Source organism: Mustelus asterias, chromosome 19 (genome assembly GCF_964213995.1).
Source record: "Mustelus asterias chromosome 19, sMusAst1.hap1.1, whole genome shotgun sequence".
NCBI lineage: Eukaryota > Metazoa > Chordata > Chondrichthyes > Carcharhiniformes > Triakidae > Mustelus > Mustelus asterias.
The window spans coordinates 56,414,255-56,432,608 of record NC_135819.1 but is presented as its reverse complement, the minus strand read 5'-3'; the positions used below and the strand labels follow the sequence as shown (position 1 = coordinate 56,432,608).

Here is an 18,354-nt window from a genome sequence, read left to right as displayed (position 1 = left end):
ATGCTGTGTTTGTGAAACCTACCTCTCCACTCACCTGATGAAGAAGCAGTGCTCTGAAAGCTCGTGATTCCTAATAAACCTGTTGGACTTTAACCTGGTTTTGTGAGACTTCTTACTGTGCCCACCCCAGTCCAATGCCAGCATCTCCACATCATGAGAAAATTAGCCTTTGATTATATTACTGTTGTGTCTGTGGCAAAGGTAGAATTGTTAACTTATTTCTTCTTGCACTCTTTGACCAATTGTGGAAATGGTCATTGAATTCAAACGGTTTCACCAAGAACTGCTCTCTGGCCATTTGGAATTCAGGATTTGTATGTATTGTGTGTACTGGTGTGAGTGTGTGATTTGGATAGCCTCTTACTGTCAGAATAATAATGCATTGTGATCCCTAATATTGTCCAACGGGAGCAGAAGAACCAATTGCCAGGAGGTCAAAGATAATTATTAGCAAAAGAACAATTTAAAATGCCTGTATTAAAGCATTGTATAATGAAAACCACTATTTATTCCTTATATCGAGTACAATCAAAAAAAGTCACATTTCCCCAGGCTCATTGATAAATCGCAAGGTCAACTTGCTGCACTGAAAACCATTAATAATATCCCCTTCCATGAAAAGCAAGAAGGAAGCATGCAAAATGTTTTATTACCTATATCTACAGCACGTCCATCAAATTGTTCCGGAAACTGAAATTCAAATTAATAATTTATTGAGCTGCGCATGGTAGCCTTTTTAAAATGAAGAACATGCTTAAAATGGCAATACTTAAATTGCAAGTCAAAGGAAATACAATTTTTAATGGAAAGTGCCAAATAAAAACACATGTATTAATGATGCAGTCCCTCCTGGTTTATCCTCCATATTCCAAATTATTCAGTGCTTTTCTATGGTGAAGATATTGACCACAAAGACCATTAGTCAAAACCAATTCTGCCTCCGCTCAGTATCCACACATTTCACAAACCTAACTCAAATGTTGTTCCAAAAATATTTCAATTGTTGCAATTCAGGCAGTTCATTCAAGATGCCATTGGTGTTTTCGAACGAACACGTTTTAAAAATAAACCAACAAATGTGTGTAATAACGGTACGGTGACGACCCACAGGATCGAGTGTTCCGAAATGGCAATTCCATGAAATGGGAGCTAACTATCCCACATGTCTTCACTCGTCCAGTGTTTACACCATATGTTAATAGTTAGATAAATAATTAAGTTCATATGTAAAGAAAGCTGTGTTTATATGTGGTACTTTATCCTTTGGTGGTTAGGGCCCAGTTTAGCTGGAGGCATTGTGACCGTTAATTAGCCTATTGTTCTGGGATGTGGGTTTAGACTATTTTCACTTTGAACTTACCCTTCAAATGAATTCACCCCCCTCTGCCCCTGAAAATGCGAGTGATTAAAGTGCAAAGTGATGTAAAAAATACATTCTAATGGCAAAGTCTATGTCACATACGGGATCAATTAAAGTGATCGCTTAGTTTCTGAAAAGGGATACTAATGGAAGGTGAGATGTCCTTGTGGACTAGATAGGCTCAGTGAAAATGTAGACCTGTACTTAAAGCACATTCACAACTTTGCTATGCTGAGTAATGGAGAAATCTTCACCTATAGAAACATAGAAAATAAGAGTAGGAGGAGGCCATTCAGCCCTTCGAGCCTGCTCCGCCATTCATTATGATCATCCAACTCAACAGTCTGATCCCTCAAGTGTTATATCTAACTGCTTCTTGAAAACATTCAATGTTTTGGCCCTGTAGGGAGATTTAATCTATGATTTTGTCACGCTGGTTCAGTTCTTCGCTGGGAAGCATGAGACATTAAACAGTTGTCAGCTAATGATATCCCTCCAATAAAACTGAACGGATACTTGCTTGTGTACAATTTTAACCCGACCAGCCCATTAAGAAACCGATGAGATCAAGTTCAATGCTAGTTTTGTATACCACCTAATGTTATTGAAGTTAGCAGACAGTAATATAGGACAAGGATCTAAAACCCACATTTCGTCTGATCCCAGAGGCCTGCTGCCAAGAAAGGTGGATTAAAATTACCCCCTCCTCCACCCACACCCAATGGTCTCTCACTTGTTCGAGCCTCCCATCTCAAAGGCAGGATTAAAACAGTCACTGTGGCAAAGTAGGAACTAAAAGGAAATGGAAACTCGCCAGCATGGTTGAACATCTTAAAGCCTCAAGGTTTAATTTCCAGCAAATTAAAGTCATATTAATTTGCGCTGTAGTGCACCAACCCTAAGATCAGTGTTCTAAAGCTGCTCCCTTCCAGTTATAGAGTTATAGACGTTTACAGAATGGAAACAGGCCCTTCAGCTCAACTTGTCCATGACGCCCCCTTTTTTTAACCACGAAGCTAGTCCCAATTGCCCGCATTTGGCCCTATCCCTCTATACCCAACTTACCCATCTAACTGTCTAAACGCTTTTTAAAAGATAGAATTGTACCCGCCTCTACTACTATCTCTGGCAGCTTGTTCCAGACACTCACCACCTCTGTGTAAAATACGTCCTTCTGATATCCATGTTAAACCTCCCCCCCCTCACCTTGAACCTATGACCCCTCGTGAACGTCACCACCAATCTGGGAAAAAGCTTCCCACCGTTCACCCTATCTATGCCTTTCATAATTTTATACACCTCTAATAGGTCACCCCTCATCCTCCGTCTTTCCAGTGAGAACAACCCCAGTTTACCCAATCTCTCCTCATAACTAAGCCCTTCCATACCAGGCAACATCCTGGTAAACCTCCTCTGCACTCTCTCTAAAGCCTCCACGTCCTTCTAGTAGTGTGGCGACCAGAACTGGACGCAGTATTCCAAATGCGGCCGAACCAATGTTCTATACAACTGCAACATCAGACCCCAACTTTTATACTCTATGCCCCATCCTATAAAGGCAAGCATGCCATATGCCTTATTCACTACCTTCTCCACCTGTGATGTCACCTTCAAGGATCTGTGGACTTGCACACCCAGGTCCCTCTGCGTATCTACACCCTTTATGGTTCTGCCATTTATCGTACAGCTCCCTCCTACGTTAGTTCTACCAAAATGCATCACTTCGCATTTATCTGTATTGAACTCCATCTGCCATTTCTTTGCCCAAATTTCCAGCCTATCTATATCCTTCTGTAGCCTCTGACAATGTTCCTCACTATCTGCAAGTCCAGCTATTTTCATGTCGTCCGCAAACTTACTGATCACCCCAGTTACACCTTCTTCCAGATCGTTTATATAAATCACAAACAGCAGACGTCCCAATACAGAGCCCTGCGGAACACCACTAGCAACAGGCATCCAGCCGGAAAAAGACCCTTCCACTACCACCCTCTGTCTTCTGTGACCAAGCCAGTTCTCCACCCATCTAGCCACCTCCCCCTTTATCCCATGAGATCCAACCTTTTGCACCAACCTACCATGAGGGACTTTGTCAAACGCTTTACTAAAGTCCATGTAGACGACATCCACGGCCCTTCCCTCGTCAACCATTCTAGTCACTTCTTCAAAAAACTCCACCAGGTTAGTGAGGCATGACCTCCCTCTCACAAAACCATGCTGACTATCATTAATGAGTTTATTCCTTTCTAAATGCGCATACATCCTATCTCTAAGAATCCTCTCCAACAACTTCCCTACCACGGATGTCAAGCTCACCGGCCTATAATTTCCCGGGTTATCCTTCCTACCCTTCTTAAATAACGGGACCACATTAGCTATCCCCCAATCCTCTGGGACCTCACCTGTGTCCAGTGATGAGACAAAGATTTGCGTCAGAGGCCCTGCCTCTGACGCAAATCTAACCAGCACGTCTGAAAGGTGCATTGACCCGAACAGGCACCGGACTGTGGCGACTAGGGGAATTTCACAGTAACTTCATTGTAGTCTTAATGTAAGTCTTACTTGTGACTAATAAATAAACTTAACTGGTTCGATCGACAAAAATGCATCAACTCACATTTATCTAAATTAAACTCCATCTGCCATTTGTCAGCCCACTGGCCCAATTGATCAAGATCGTTGCAATCCTAGATAACCTTCTTCACTGTCCACTATGCCACCAATCTTGGTGTCATCTGCAAACTTACCATGCCTATTAAATTCTCATCCAAATCATTAATATAAATGACAAATAACAGTGGACCCAGCACCGATCCCTGAGGCACACCACTGGTCACAAGCCTCCAGTTTGAAAAACAATCCTCTACAACCACCCTCTATCATCTGTCATCAAGCCAATTTTGTATCGATTTGGCTACCTCACCCTGGATCCCGTGAGATTTAACCTTATGCAACAACCTACCATGCAGTACCTTGTCAAAGGCCTTGCTAGCAACATCAACTGCACTGCCCTCATCTCCCTTCTTGGTTACCCCTTCAAAATACTCAATCAAATTTGTGAGACATGATTTTCCACTTTCAAAGCCATGCTGACTGTACCTAATCAGTCCTTGCGTCTCTAAATGCCTGTAGATTCTATCTTTCAAAATACCTTCTAACGACTTACCCAGTACAGATGTGAGGCTCACCGGCCTGTAGTTCCCAGACTTTTCCCTGCAGCCCTTCTTAAAGGCACAACATTTGCCACCCTCCAATCTTCAAGCACTTCACCTGTGACTATCGATGATTCAAATATCTCTACTAGGGGACTCGCAATTTCCTCCCTAGCCTCCCACAGTGTCCTGGGATACACTTCATCAGGTCCTGGGGATTTATCTACCTTGATGTGCTTTAAAACTTCTAGCATCTCCTTCTCTGTTAAATGTACACTCCTCAAGACATCACTATTTATTTCCCCAAGTTCCCTAACATCCATGCTTTTCTCAACAGTGAATACAGATGAGAAGTATTCATTTAGGATCTCACCAATCTCTTGTGGATCTGCACATAGATGACCTTGTTGGTCCTTAAGAGGTCCTACTCTCTCCCTAGTTACTCTTTTGCCCTTTATGTATTTGTAGAAGCTCTTTGGATTCTCCTTTGCCTTATCTGCCAAAACAATCTAGTGTCCCCTTTTTGCCCTCCTGATTTCTCTCTTAACTCTACTCCTACACCCTCTATACTCTCCAAGGGATCCACTTGATCCCAGCTGCCTATGCATATCATGTGCCTCCTTCTTCTTCTTCTTGACCAGGGCCTCTATATCCCGAGTCATCCAGGGTTCCCTACTTCTACCAGCCTTGCCCTTCACTCTAAGAGGAATGTGCTTACCCTGAACCCTGGTTAACACACTTTTGAAAGCCTCCCATTATCCAGTCATCCCTTTGCCTTTCCACAGACTCCCTCAATTAACTGTTGAAAGTTCCTGCCTGATACCATCAAAATTGGCCTTGCCCAAATTTAGAATTTTAATTTTTGGGCCAGACCTATCATTCTCCATAGCTATCTTAAAACTAATGGAATTATGGTCACTGGTCCCAAAGTGATCTCTCACTAACACTTCTGTCAACTGCCCTTCCTTATTTCCCAAGAGGAGGTCAAGTTTTGCCCCCTCTCTAGTCAGGCCATCCATATACTGAATGAGAAATTCCTTCTGAATATACTCAACAAATTTCTCTCCATCCAAGCCCCCAATACTATGGCTGTCCCAGTCAATGTTGAGAAAGTTAAAATCCCCCACTGTTACCACCCTATTTTTCTTGCAGCTATCTGTAATCTCCTTCCGTATTTGCTCCTCAATTTCCTGCCGACTATTTGGAGGCCTATAGTACCAAAGTGATTTCCCCCTTCTTATTTCTCAGTTCAACCCATATGGACTCAGTGGGCGAACCCTCAGATATATCCCCTCTCAGTACTGCGTGATGTTTTCCTCAATCAAAAGTGTAACTCCCCCTCCTCTCTTACCTCCTGTTCTATCTTTCTGATAGCATCTGTACCCTGGAACATTGAGCTGCCAGTCCTATCCCTCCCTTAGCCATGTTTCAGTAATTGCTATAATATCCCAGGCCCACGTACCCATCCATGCCCTGAGTTCATCTGCCTTGCCTGTCAGGCCTCTTGCATTGAAATAAATGCAGTTTAATCTGGACTTCCCTTGCTCTCTGTCTTGCTTTTGCCTTATCTGTCGGGTACTAGGATTACTGACACTGCCTTTACTACTTAATGTGCTCTCTTTAACTTCTGTGCTATACTCAACCTTCGCTTCTGTCTTCCTACTGCTTTGGGTCCCACTCCCCTGCCAAACTAGTTTAAACCCTCTCAGTTATCATGGAAACAAAGAAATGCCTTGCAAAAATAATCTGATAGCTTTTTGTGGTCATTTTTGAAAAGGCCAGAATGGTGCGCAATCCAATTTTACTGATCTGATAAACATGACTTTTGAGGAATGCTGAAATTTCTAGAAATTAAAAAAATTGTGCGTCTGTGTCTGTTCATAACTCTGCTTTTCATTTCAAGGAGGGGTAGGAGGATATTTTCATCCATTTGCTAGGATTCAGAAACTGCTGTCCCGGGAGTATTACAATCAGTTTAATCCAACTCAATAGCCCGATCCTGTCTCCCCCCCCCCCGCTATATCCTTTGATCCCCTTTGCCTCAAGTGTTATATCTTACTGCTTCTTGAAAACATTCCATGTTTTGGCCCTGTAGCGAGATTTACTCTTTGATTTTGTCATGTTGATTCAGTTCTTAACTGAGGAAGCATGAGATATTGAACAGTTGTCAGTTAATAATATCCCTCCGATAAAACTGAACAGATACAGGACAAGATTTCACTTTCAAACTCTGGAGTATTTGCTTTGGCCTCATGAGTATGGCCACAGTTGCAGAAAAATAATGTTGATGGATCTTCCACCCAATATAATACAAGAAATTTGCTTTGTTAACTACCTTACCAAAAGATATTTACTGAAACTTCAAAGAGACATGAACCCAGAATAGGAATTCCCTCCTGTTAAATATATCTTAGAGATAAATCTTAATTTGTTATTAAAATGCTCTATAATAAGCTTTAAAACTACATTAATGTTAAACATTCAGTAAGGACAAGTATTCTCTCTCTCTCAAAGGCTTTACATGTTCAGTAAGAGTTTTAACAACACCAGGTTAAAGTCCAACAGGTTTATTTGGTAGCAAATGCCATTAGCTTTCAGAGCCCTGCTCCTTCGTCAGATGGAGTGGATATCTGCTCCCAAACAAGGCACACAGAGACACAAAATCAATTTACAGAATACTGATTAGATGTGATTTTACATGTTCGGCCAATGAGTAATATGAAGCCCTAATGTCAGAAAGAAATCAACTGGGAGGGAAATTCCTTTCAGGGTTTTGGAGCAGAATAAGTGATAGAGAATCTGTAGCCTGTTTCACATGCTGTCAAACGGCGACGTAGTGGCACAGAGTTTAGCACTGCCACCTCACAGCATCAGGGACCCGGGTTCGATTCCGGCCTCAGGTGACTGTCTGTGTGGAATTTACATGTTCTCCCCGTATAAGCATGGGTTTCCTCCGGGTGCTCCTGTTTCCTCCCACATTCCAAAAATGTGCGGGTTAGGTAGATTGGCCATGCTAAATTGCCCCTTAGTGTCAGGGGGATTGGCAGGGTAAATACGTAGGATTATGGGGATAGGGCCTGGGCAGGATTGTTGTCAGTGCAGGCTCGATGGGCCGAATGACTTCATTCTGCACTGTAAAGATTGTAAACCTGGTTCTCCATTGAAATAAATGAGGTTGAGACAGTGTGTAAAAGAGGCTGCAGATTTGCCCCACTGATCTGCACTAATGCCCAAGGGGAATTTTACCCCAACATATTCAGGGGAGGAGATGAGAAATTGGTAATTAAGAGACCAATGAGAGTAACTTTCAGAGTCTTCCACTCTTGGCAGGGATGTTTAACTCTGCCTTGCACACCATGTGGCCCTCCACTTCCAGTATGTTCATACACAAGCAGCACACTCATGGATTTGTGCAATGTACTGTCAGCTTAGGGAGATTTCCCTGCTAACAGGGAAGTTATTCCCAGTGGATTCATCTAAAAGAATGGAAATGCCAGTTGTGCAAATGCAGCATTAGTTACACAGGGTTGATTCACAATGAAAGCCTTATCTTTGAGCTGTAAATAAATTAACATCAGCAAGCTTCCCACAAAGTACCTGTTGTAAATCACCTGGTCACCCGATTAATCATTTACCTGCCAAGTGGCACATTTAAATACCGCCCATGCTTTTAGCCTCACTGACAATGGATTGATACAATGGGCACATGGGCAGAGGGTGGCAGAGGGCTTATGTTGTAAGGCAAACCAGCCTCTTCACATAAGAAGTTCTGTAAAATAGACTAAAGTGATATTAGAATCATAGAATCCCTGCAGCACGGATGGCGGCCATTCAGCCCATCAAGTCAGCACCGACCACAATCCCAGCCAGACCCTATCCCCATAACCCCACATATTTATCCTGCTAGTCCCCCTGACATTAAGGGGCAATTTAGCATGGCCCATCAACCTAACTTGCACATATTTGGAGTGTGGTGGGAAACCGGAGGAAACCCACGCAGACATGGGGACAGCGTGCAAACTCCACACAGTGACCTAAGGCTGGAATCGAACCCGGATCCCTGGCGCTGTGAGGCAGCAGTGCTAACCACTGTGCACCCCTGGTATTACTGAAAGAGATCCAAACCCCAACACGTTATGGCAGGAAATATTCAAATCACCTCACCCATTCAGGGAGGTAGAGAATAATTACAGGTTAAATATGCACAAATCACAAACTTGGTGTCAACAAGGTTACAAAAGAAGGATAGAATTTGTTCTCCTACATACAGATTGTGTTTTCAATAGCAAAGATTGTCACCCGCATTTTGTGCCTGAATGATTCAATAAAAAACTTGAATGTAAATCCCAAAGGAAAGTATCCAATGCAGTGCAAAATTGAGCACAACTGACCTTTACTACATTGTCCGAGAGAATTGGTGACTTGGTTTCTGAACTGGCTTCTTTATTAACTGGCGATGAATTGCTGAGATAGAAAACCAACAATGTAATTCAGTGTGCGATTCCAGCATTTATTACTTTCAAAGATCAATTAAGAATAAACGTTACCTTAGGTGGTTTCGACCAGACCCAGTGACATCGGTTAAAGGTGTTTTTACAGGTTTCTTACATTTGGGAAAGAATTGGATACATTTTGGGTGGCTGTCAGCAAATAAAAGATGAGTTAAAGGATGGTCATAAACTGCATAGCAAGCCAAATATAATTCGCTCAGAGCTCGAAACCCTGACATGAAAAGCTAAGGTTGGTGTGAGCAAAGATCAGCTCACTCTTACGTTTTGAAGAGAGCCCAAGCCAATCCATAGAGCGCTCCCAGCGCCAACAATCCGGTGATAACCAACAGAGCAACAAACCAACCATCTGGATTCCAGTAAGTCGAGGTCAGTACTAACACAGCTGTAGTAAACTGTTAAAAAACAAGACAGAGAATTTAAGCATTTGAAGTATTACAGCATTCCTGCTCTTCCAGGTCTCACAAAACTAAAGTGGGACCCACTGGCTTGTCTCTTCTCTGGGCAGATGGCTAACTGATATGGGCAGGTAATGCACAGCACACAGTTCACCTAAAATGGCTCCTATATAGACCAGAGGGTCAGATTGCTGGATATAGCAGGCTCACCTACAGCAAGCCCTGGGGAAGTTCGAAATGGCCTTTCTGTCAGTGGGAATGGTCCAGTAAATTATTTCCCACCATTTCCCAGGACATTATTGCCCCATTTTTACCAAGTAAGCTTAAAGTCACCCCTTATCATTAATGTTTTAGCATCAATACTTATTGAATTCTTCCAGACTTATTGGAATTGTTACACATGCATTGAAACTAACCAATTTATCACATGTTCAAGTTCTGGTTGCAGAATCCACTCCATTCCTCCCTTTACTACCTCAGAATTTTTCTCTTCGATATGATTTCTTTTAAACAGTAAACTGACATTCACATGTTACAAAACTATGAACTATGAATTTCATTTCTAATTTTGCACATTATTGTACTGTCTTTCAGAATAACTCGAGGTCATTGCCATTTTGGGCAGTCGGGGCCTCTGACAACGCAGCATCCCTTCAGCACGAGAAGCTGAAGTGACAAGTTAGATTTTATGTTCAAGCTCTCTGAAGTGGGATTCGAACCCACAGCCTTTGGACTCAGATGGCAAGAGTGATACTAACTGAGCCATAGACTGTTCCAAGAAGCCAATGTTCAGCTCCATAACTCTTCCAATGAAATCCAGGACTGTTCCCTATAGTAATAAGCAGTTTGAGGCTTAGGGTGGTGACTGCAGCATTCAGTTGGTTAACCAAAGTTCCATGAGAAAAAGACATTAGTACACACCAATTCCTTATAACATTAGACTTTGTGGATAGAAAATGTATTTGTTCCTTTCAAAATTGGTTTGTTGATTAAAAGTCAATAACCTTTTGTTTTTGTCTATGGAAATGCTTCCACTTTTGACCTAAAAAGTCCCATATTTATTACAGTTAAATTCATCATGTTTTGATTCAAATTCAGAAAACAATACTCAATCTGAACATAAAGAAGGCCAATGATCAATTAGACATCAAACTGTCAAAATATTGTGATACTGATGTGTGGGCAGCACGGAGGTTAGCACTGCTGCCTCACAGCACCAGGGACCCGGGTTCGATTCCCGGCTTGGGTCACTGTCTGTGTGGAGTTTGCACATTCTCCCCATGTCTGCGTGGGTTTCCTCCGGGTGCTCCGGTTTCCTCCCACAGTCCAAAAAGAAAAATGTGCGGGTTAGGTTGTCTGGCCATGCTAAATTGCCCCTTAGTGTCAGAGGGACTAGCTCGAGTAAATACATGAGGTTATGGGGATAGGGCCTGGGTGGGATTGTAGTCGGTACAGACACGATAGGACGAATGGCCTCCTTCTGCATTGTAGGATTCTATGACAATGCAGAATTTTGTAAAAAAAAAATCAATGACATGGACCCACTATTATAAATGATGTTGCACTGACCGGAGTAGTTGGTGTTGCAGTGGTTGGCTGTGTAGTTGTCCATGGAATAACGTGTACAACAACCGTAGCCGTGGTGGTCAGCTGATGTGCTTTGATTGCATCAAGTTCATCGGTGACTTGAACTAAAAGTTGATAGTCATTTGGATCTTGTATGCCCCTAATGCTGTCAAACTGGAAGCTCTGAGTTGTAGCCACAGATGGCGGATTGAAATTTATTCTCTGGAGTTTAAACCGATTGTTTGTATTGCCTAGAGCAAGCACAATAAAATGAGCTGTTAATGTAATATAAAATAAAATGATGGATATTCCAATTCAGAAAGTTTCACCTTTAGCATATCTTACAAGGTATTTTTTAAAAATTCATTTACGGGATGTGGGTGTTGCTGGCTGGGTCAGCATTTATTACCCGTTCCTAACTGCCCTCTGTTTCAGAGGGCATTTGAGAGTCAACCACATTGCTGTGGTTCTGGAGTCACATGTAGGCCAGACCAAGTAAGGATGACAGATTTCCTTCTCTAAAGGACATTAGTGAACCAGATGGGTTTTTTTGACAATCGATGGGCCGAATATCCTTCTTCTGCACTGTAGGGATTCTATGATTCTATGATTTGTCTATTTATGAATAAACAATATTAATCAGATGCCTATCTTGAGTCTAGAAGCCTATATTAATATGAAGGATTATCCTGGGGTAATGGTACAATCTGTGCTGATATTCAGGTAAGCGTTCTCCAAGGCGGCCTTCGCGACACACGACGGCGCAGAGTCGCTGAGCAGAAACTGATAGCCAAGTTCCGCACACACGAGGACGGCCTCAACCGGGATATTGGGTTCATGTCACACTATTTGTAACCCCCACAATTGCCTGGACCTGCAGAGTTTCACTGGCTGTCTTGTCTGGAGACAATACACATCTTTTTAGCCTGTCTTGATGCTCTCTCCACTCACGTTGTTTTGTTTCTTAAAGACTTGATTAGTTGTAAGTATTCGCATTCCAACCATTATTCATGTAAATTGAGTTTGTGTCTTTATATGCCCTGTTTGTGAACAGAATTCCCACTCAGCTGACGAAGGGGCTTGGAGCTCCGAAAGCTTGTGTGGCTTTTGCTACCAATTAAACCTGGTGTTGTTAAACTTCTTACAATCTGTGCCATCAGGTATGATGGCACAGATTGAATAGACCATCTGATTCAAACAGGCAAAAAAATACACCTGCTAAAAAGTGATCCACAGTTAAAATTTGAACCATTGAATCCATACTTACCTCCCACAATCACATAGCTAAGTTGGTTGCTCGTGGAGTCTTTGTCTGAACAGTGGAGTTGAAGGAAGGGATCTTTAATTGTGGAGTATATGGTAGTTTCATAATATGCTGGGTTGCAGATTGGAGGCTCATCATTTACATTCTGTATAGAAGCAGAAACAGAAGAATATGGCCATTGTAAGCTTGACAAACATCTATTACAAGCATACATTTAGAACTATTTTGATTAGTATTTAGTTAAAAAAATGTAGCACTAAATTTCCAAGATGCTGATTTTCCGCAATGCAAGTTGCATTTCATTTCTTTATGCAGAATGATGATACATTGGTGATATAAATCAATGCTTAATTTTAATATTCTTTTCTAGAAATGGAAATTTAAATTTAAAAATATGCAGATTACTTAATGCAAATTTACAAGTTATGCATTCTTACATTGTTATAAGAGAATACATTAATTACTGTTTTTTTTCTAAACCTGCATTACTTTTACAAACAAATTATAATACATTAAATAGGGAATTGCAGAAAAATCAACTCAATAATATGACTCACACCTGAATTAAGAGTGTTAGAAAAAGACATTTGCTTTTCCATAACACCTCAACGCATCTGGTGAATATCCCAAAGTAATTCACTGTCAACAACGTCAAGTCACTGTTGACCATACAGGCAAATGTAGCAGACAATTCCATGCATGTAGCATAAACGAGATGAATGACAAATTCATCTGCTTTTAAAGGTATTGTAGGTTGGAAAATGTTGGCATGGATTTCTTTTTAGAACAGTACCATAACATTCTTAATGTCCTTTCTTCCACATTTCATCTAAATCATATTATACTGCCACTGGCTCATGAGATATCAGTGTGTAAATAAATGTGGTTCCAGTGGTAATTTGGTGGTTTTGTTGACATAACAATAGTGTAACGTAATCCACTGAATGTGAAGTCTGCTCCGCCATCATTGATCTGATAACATAATCCTCAACCCCACTTTCCCACCTTATCCCAATAACCCTTGATTCCCATATTGATTCAAAATCTGTCTATCTTGGCCTTGACCACAATTAATGGCCCAGCCTCTACAGCACTCTGTAGTAAATAATTCCACAGATTCACTACCCTCTGAGAGAAGAAATACCCTCCTCATCTCTGTCTCAAATAGATGACCTCTCCATCTGAAATTATGCCCACTGGTCCTAGACTTTCCCACAAGGGTAAACAACCTATCCTCTCCAATCATTCTGTCATTTTAAACAATTTGATTAAAAGATCCCTCAATCTTCCAAACTCAAGGGAATATGAATCATGTCTATGCAACTGCTTCATTATTTAACTCTTTAAGCTCTGGTATCATTCTAGTGAAATTGCATTTTATCTCTTCCATATGTCCCTCCCGAGGTGGATTACCAGGAACTAAATGTGGTATTCTGTCCAACTGAAGCACCACTTCCCCTCTCTATCTTGTAAGCCTTTGGAGATCATAAATGATGCTTACAGTCACTGAATAAAATAGATATATTACACTAAACCGAAAGGAACAAGAATGTTTTGGCAGGTGATGGATGTTCGATACTTTACCAGAATGTCCACAGTGACAGTGGTGAAGCTGGTTTTTTGTTTCAATGGATCAGACGCAATATCATTATTCAGATCAACAGCCTGGACAATCAGTGAATAGCGGCCTGTAGTTTCCGCATCCAATAAGTTCAAGAGCTTTAGTTGCCCTGGAAACCAGAAGCAAAAAACACTTTTATTGTGTTAGAAAACACAAAACAAATTACATTTTACTATCTAAGTGTCTCTTGACATTCATTGAATGAGTCACTTGAAAAGATCAGATTTAAAAGTGCTGCAATAGAAAAAAATAATATTTTGGAACAATTCAGGGAGTTCAACATAAATAATTTATTTAATGGAATTTATAGTCAAAAGATAAAATTGCTCCTTGATTATGACTCAAGCACTGGTCATAACTTATTTCAGCATATATATCATATTATAATATATATTAATATAATATATATATACCAAAATGTACATCATCCCTGAGGATATATTCAGTGATTGATCTATTTTTTAATTTGTTCATTGGGATGTGGGTGTCGCCGGCAGGCCAGGATTTATTGCCTATCCCTGAGAGCATTTAAAAGTCTGTGGAACTGGAGGTACATGTTGGCCAGACCAGGGTAAAGACAGCAGATTTCCTTTCCTAAAGGACATTAGTGAACTAGGTGGGATTTTGTGACAATTGACAATGGTTTCATGGTAATCATTAAAATATTAGTTTCAGATTTGCATTGAGTTTGAATTTCACCATCTGCCATGGCAGGATTTGAACCTACGTCCCAGAGCATTATCCTGGGTCTCTCGATTATCAGTTCAGCAATAATGCCACTATGCCACTGCCTCCCCAAATAAAAAGTGAACCAGTAGTCTCATAAAAATAAGTTTTCTATCTAAGCCAAATCTAATGAGGAAACCTGTTTCTCTGATCAATCCGCTGTGCATAACAAGCATCTTCTGTTTTTATTTTATTTTCAACATCACAGTAAAAGCTAACCAAATATGTTGGCTATTTGGTGCGCTCAGAGCATCAAAATCCAGGCAGAGTGTGGAACCCAGCATCAATTTACTACATTACAGGGAAGCAATCTGTTCAGCGAACTAAAGTGCTCCCAACCCGTGTGTAATAAATGACATTTTTTTGAGTTATGAGGAAGTATTTTTCTAAGAGGAAGGCATGCATTACCTGTGTTGGGTTCCATGTAAAACTTGGGAGGAATGCCATCATTTCCACCTGTAATGCTATACTTAATGCTGTTTAAAGGAACATCAGCATCAGTGAATTTTACAACTCCCACAATGGTTCCAATTGGACTGTTTTCTGGAACAGTGAATGTATCATCTGGTGATTTGGGTTTCCATTCATTTTTACGAGTCACTTGGACAATCAGAGTAGCTGTGGCTGTGAAAATCAGACAGTGTAGCAGCATTTTAATATGAAAGGATATAAGCAAAGATTAGAATAAACCATTGTCACGATTGAATAAATACAAGTTTCCCTCTACTTACATGTTAAGGAGGGAGTTCCACCATCTGAAATTTTGATCATTATTGTATGTTTGAATTGTAAACCTTCGAATGTTAGGTTATCATAATCCAAACCTTTAGGACCAACCTGTAAACATTTACAACACAGATTAAAAAACATCTTAAATATCCATTCATGTAAAATGCCATCAAGGTTGCTCTTCACCTTACACAGTTTTTTTTATATTCACTCTACAATATTGGGTCACAGATTCCTCTTGCAGATTCAGAACTGGATTAGCAATTTGTTATTAAATCACAAGATAAAGGTTGCTCTGTAATTATGTGAGAAAAAAATTACATAGGGAAAAATAATTCTGTCAATTGCAGGAAAGAATTTCACTGAATAAGTAATTATGTAATACGTGCTGGTCTTACTGGTCATGGAGTCATTAGACGGGATTCTCCAGCCCCAAGACCGGAAATTCCCGCCCAAGCTCAACGGATCTTTAAACGGTCCCCCGAATTTTCTGTCTCACCGCTATGATTCCCACAGTGGACAGGATGGGTGTATTTCGACCATTATTTCACAGAAGGAGACCATTCCATTCATTGAGTCTATGCCAGTTTTCTGTAGCACAATCCAGTCAATCCCATTCGCCCTCTCTAACCCCTTGGCCCTGCAATTTTTTTTGCTTCAAGTGTACATTCAATTTCCTTTTGCAATTATTAATCATTTCCAATTTCAGCACATTTGTGGGCTACAATGTCCATTACTTCAGAGAGTCTTGGATCAATCCGAGTGCACTTCCCCACTTGTCTTGAAGTGACAGGTTTGCTGTCTACTTGTTCAAAGTAGAAGGTACTTCCGCTCAAGTAGTCTGACTAACGACTTGCTAATGGTAACTGTGTAAGTCCATCTACACTACAATGGAGACTCAATTGTCGATATTTAATGGTATAGGTATGTATAGACAAAAGCAATGTCAATCTCTACATTCTACTCGCTGCTAGTGACGGAATTGCCTGTGTGTGGTCCAAAAATTATTAATGGATGATGGTCCGTCAACAGGGTAAACTTTCTTCCATACAGGAATTGGTGGAATCTCTTTACACCAAAGATAATCCCTAAATCTTTTCTTTCCATTTGTGTGTAGCATTGTTCAATGTTCAAGTTGCAAAGGCAATGGGTCTTTCTTCACCCAACAACATGATGTGGGATACCACTGCTCCAACACCATAAGGGGATGGATGCATCAAACGCTAACTGTTGGGGTAGGATAGGATCAAAATTTGTGAGGACTTCATATTTGAGCAATGTTTCTTTGACTTGTATGAAAGCTTCATTGCATTGATCTGACCACTTCCACTCTTGTTCCGGCAAACAGATCATTCAATGGTTTTAAAATGGTTGCCAAATTTGAAACAAATCTTCTGCAGTATTTCAACAATCCTAGGAACTCAAACAATGATGAGACAGAGTACATGAATGAGATAGAGAATCTGGTGAACTGGTGGGGCAACAATAATCTCTCCCTCAATGTCAACAAAATGAATGAGATTGTCATCGACTTCAGGAAGCGTAAAGGAGAATATGCCCTTGTCTACATCAATAGGGACAAAGTAGAAAGGGTCGAGAGCTTCAGATTTTTAGGTGTCCAGATCACCAACAACCTGTCCTGGTCCCCCCATGCCGACACTATAATTAAGAAAGCCCACCAACGCCTTTCCTTTCTCAGAAGACTAAGGAAATTTGGCATGTCAGCTATGACTCTCACCAACTTTTACAGATGCACCATAGAAAGCATTCTTTCTGGTTGTATCACAGCTTGGTATGGCTCCTGCGCTGCCCAAGACTGCAAGGATCTACAAAATGTCGTGAATGTAGCCCAATCCATCACGCAAACCAGCCTCCCATCCATTGACTCTGTCTACACTTCCCGCTGCCTCGGCAAAGCAGCCAGCATAATTAAGGACCCCATGCACCCCGGACATTCTCTCTTTCACCTTCTTCCTTCGGGAAAAAGATACAAAAAAGTCTGAGGTCACGTACCAACCGACTCAAGAACAGCTTCTTCCCTGCTGCTGTCAGACTTTTGAATGATCTTACCTCACATTAAATTGATCTTTCTCTTCACCCCAGCTATGACTGTAACACTACATTCTGTACTCTCTCATTTCCTTCTCTATGAATGATATGCTTTGTCTGTATAGCACGCAAGAAACAATACTTTTCACTGTATTCTAATACATGTGACAATAATAAATCAAATCAAGTCAAAGGATCGCAACTGGGTAGTATTCTGAGATGCGGGTGCCTCTGTGATAGCCTTGACCCTCAAAGGAGATTTGTGAAGGGCAGTGGCATCAATCTCGTGTCCCAAATACTCAGTGGAGGACTGGAAGAACTCACACTTGTCCGTGAGGAGCCTCAGTCCATAGTCTTCCAATTTCTGGAGACCGGCATCCAAATTCTGAAGATGCTCCTCTTCATCTCTTCCAATAACTAGCATGTCATCCAAATAGTACTGGACTCCACTCAATCTGCTCAGCATCTGATCCATCGCTCTTTGAAACTGCTGAGGTTGATGTGATATCAAATGGTGACCCCTGATACTGAAACAAACCATTATGTGTCACGATTGTCAGATGTTCCTGTGACTTCTTGTCTACATTCATCTGTAAATATGCCTGCTCAGGTCAATGTTGCTAAAACATTGGCCTCCTGCCAATCCCACAAACAAGTCAATCCCACACACAACTCTGCATGTCTCTGCAAATCCGTATGGATCTATTGTTTTTGATGGCTGGTACTATTGGTGAAGCCCATTCACTCATACTGACAGGCTCCAAGAATCCCATCTTCACCCGTCGTTCTAGGTCAGCCTCCTCTCTTGGCCTGATAGCATAGACTATCAACCTTACCTTCAAGCATTTTGCTTGGCTTCCTTCTTTAATCTTCAATTGAATTGTGATGTCTTTCATACTCCCCAGTTCTCCATCAAACATGAAGGATTCTATGATTCTATTTGATGTTGTAGTACAGGTGAACAAGTTGGTTTCTTTAAAG

General features: G+C 41.1%; 1 protein-coding gene across 2 annotated transcripts in view; it reads right to left on the bottom strand.

The window, feature by feature from the left end:
• Positions 1 to 18,354, bottom strand: part of LOC144507969 (cadherin-related family member 3-like) — a 78,376-nt gene that overhangs the window by 3,150 nt on the left and 56,872 nt on the right. For both annotated transcript variants that reach the window (XM_078235591.1, XM_078235592.1), the window contains 9 exons: positions 15,327 to 15,432; positions 15,004 to 15,219; positions 13,833 to 13,978; positions 12,252 to 12,393; positions 10,988 to 11,235; positions 9,285 to 9,415; positions 9,060 to 9,152; positions 8,904 to 8,976; positions 654 to 690 (listed from right to left, as the gene is read on the bottom strand). In XM_078235591.1, the coding sequence (XP_078091717.1) occupies positions 654 to 690; positions 8,904 to 8,976; positions 9,060 to 9,152; positions 9,285 to 9,415; positions 10,988 to 11,235; positions 12,252 to 12,393; positions 13,833 to 13,978; positions 15,004 to 15,219; positions 15,327 to 15,432 (1,192 nt within the window). The remainder of the gene's footprint in view (positions 1 to 653; positions 691 to 8,903; positions 8,977 to 9,059; positions 9,153 to 9,284; positions 9,416 to 10,987; positions 11,236 to 12,251; positions 12,394 to 13,832; positions 13,979 to 15,003; positions 15,220 to 15,326; positions 15,433 to 18,354) is intronic.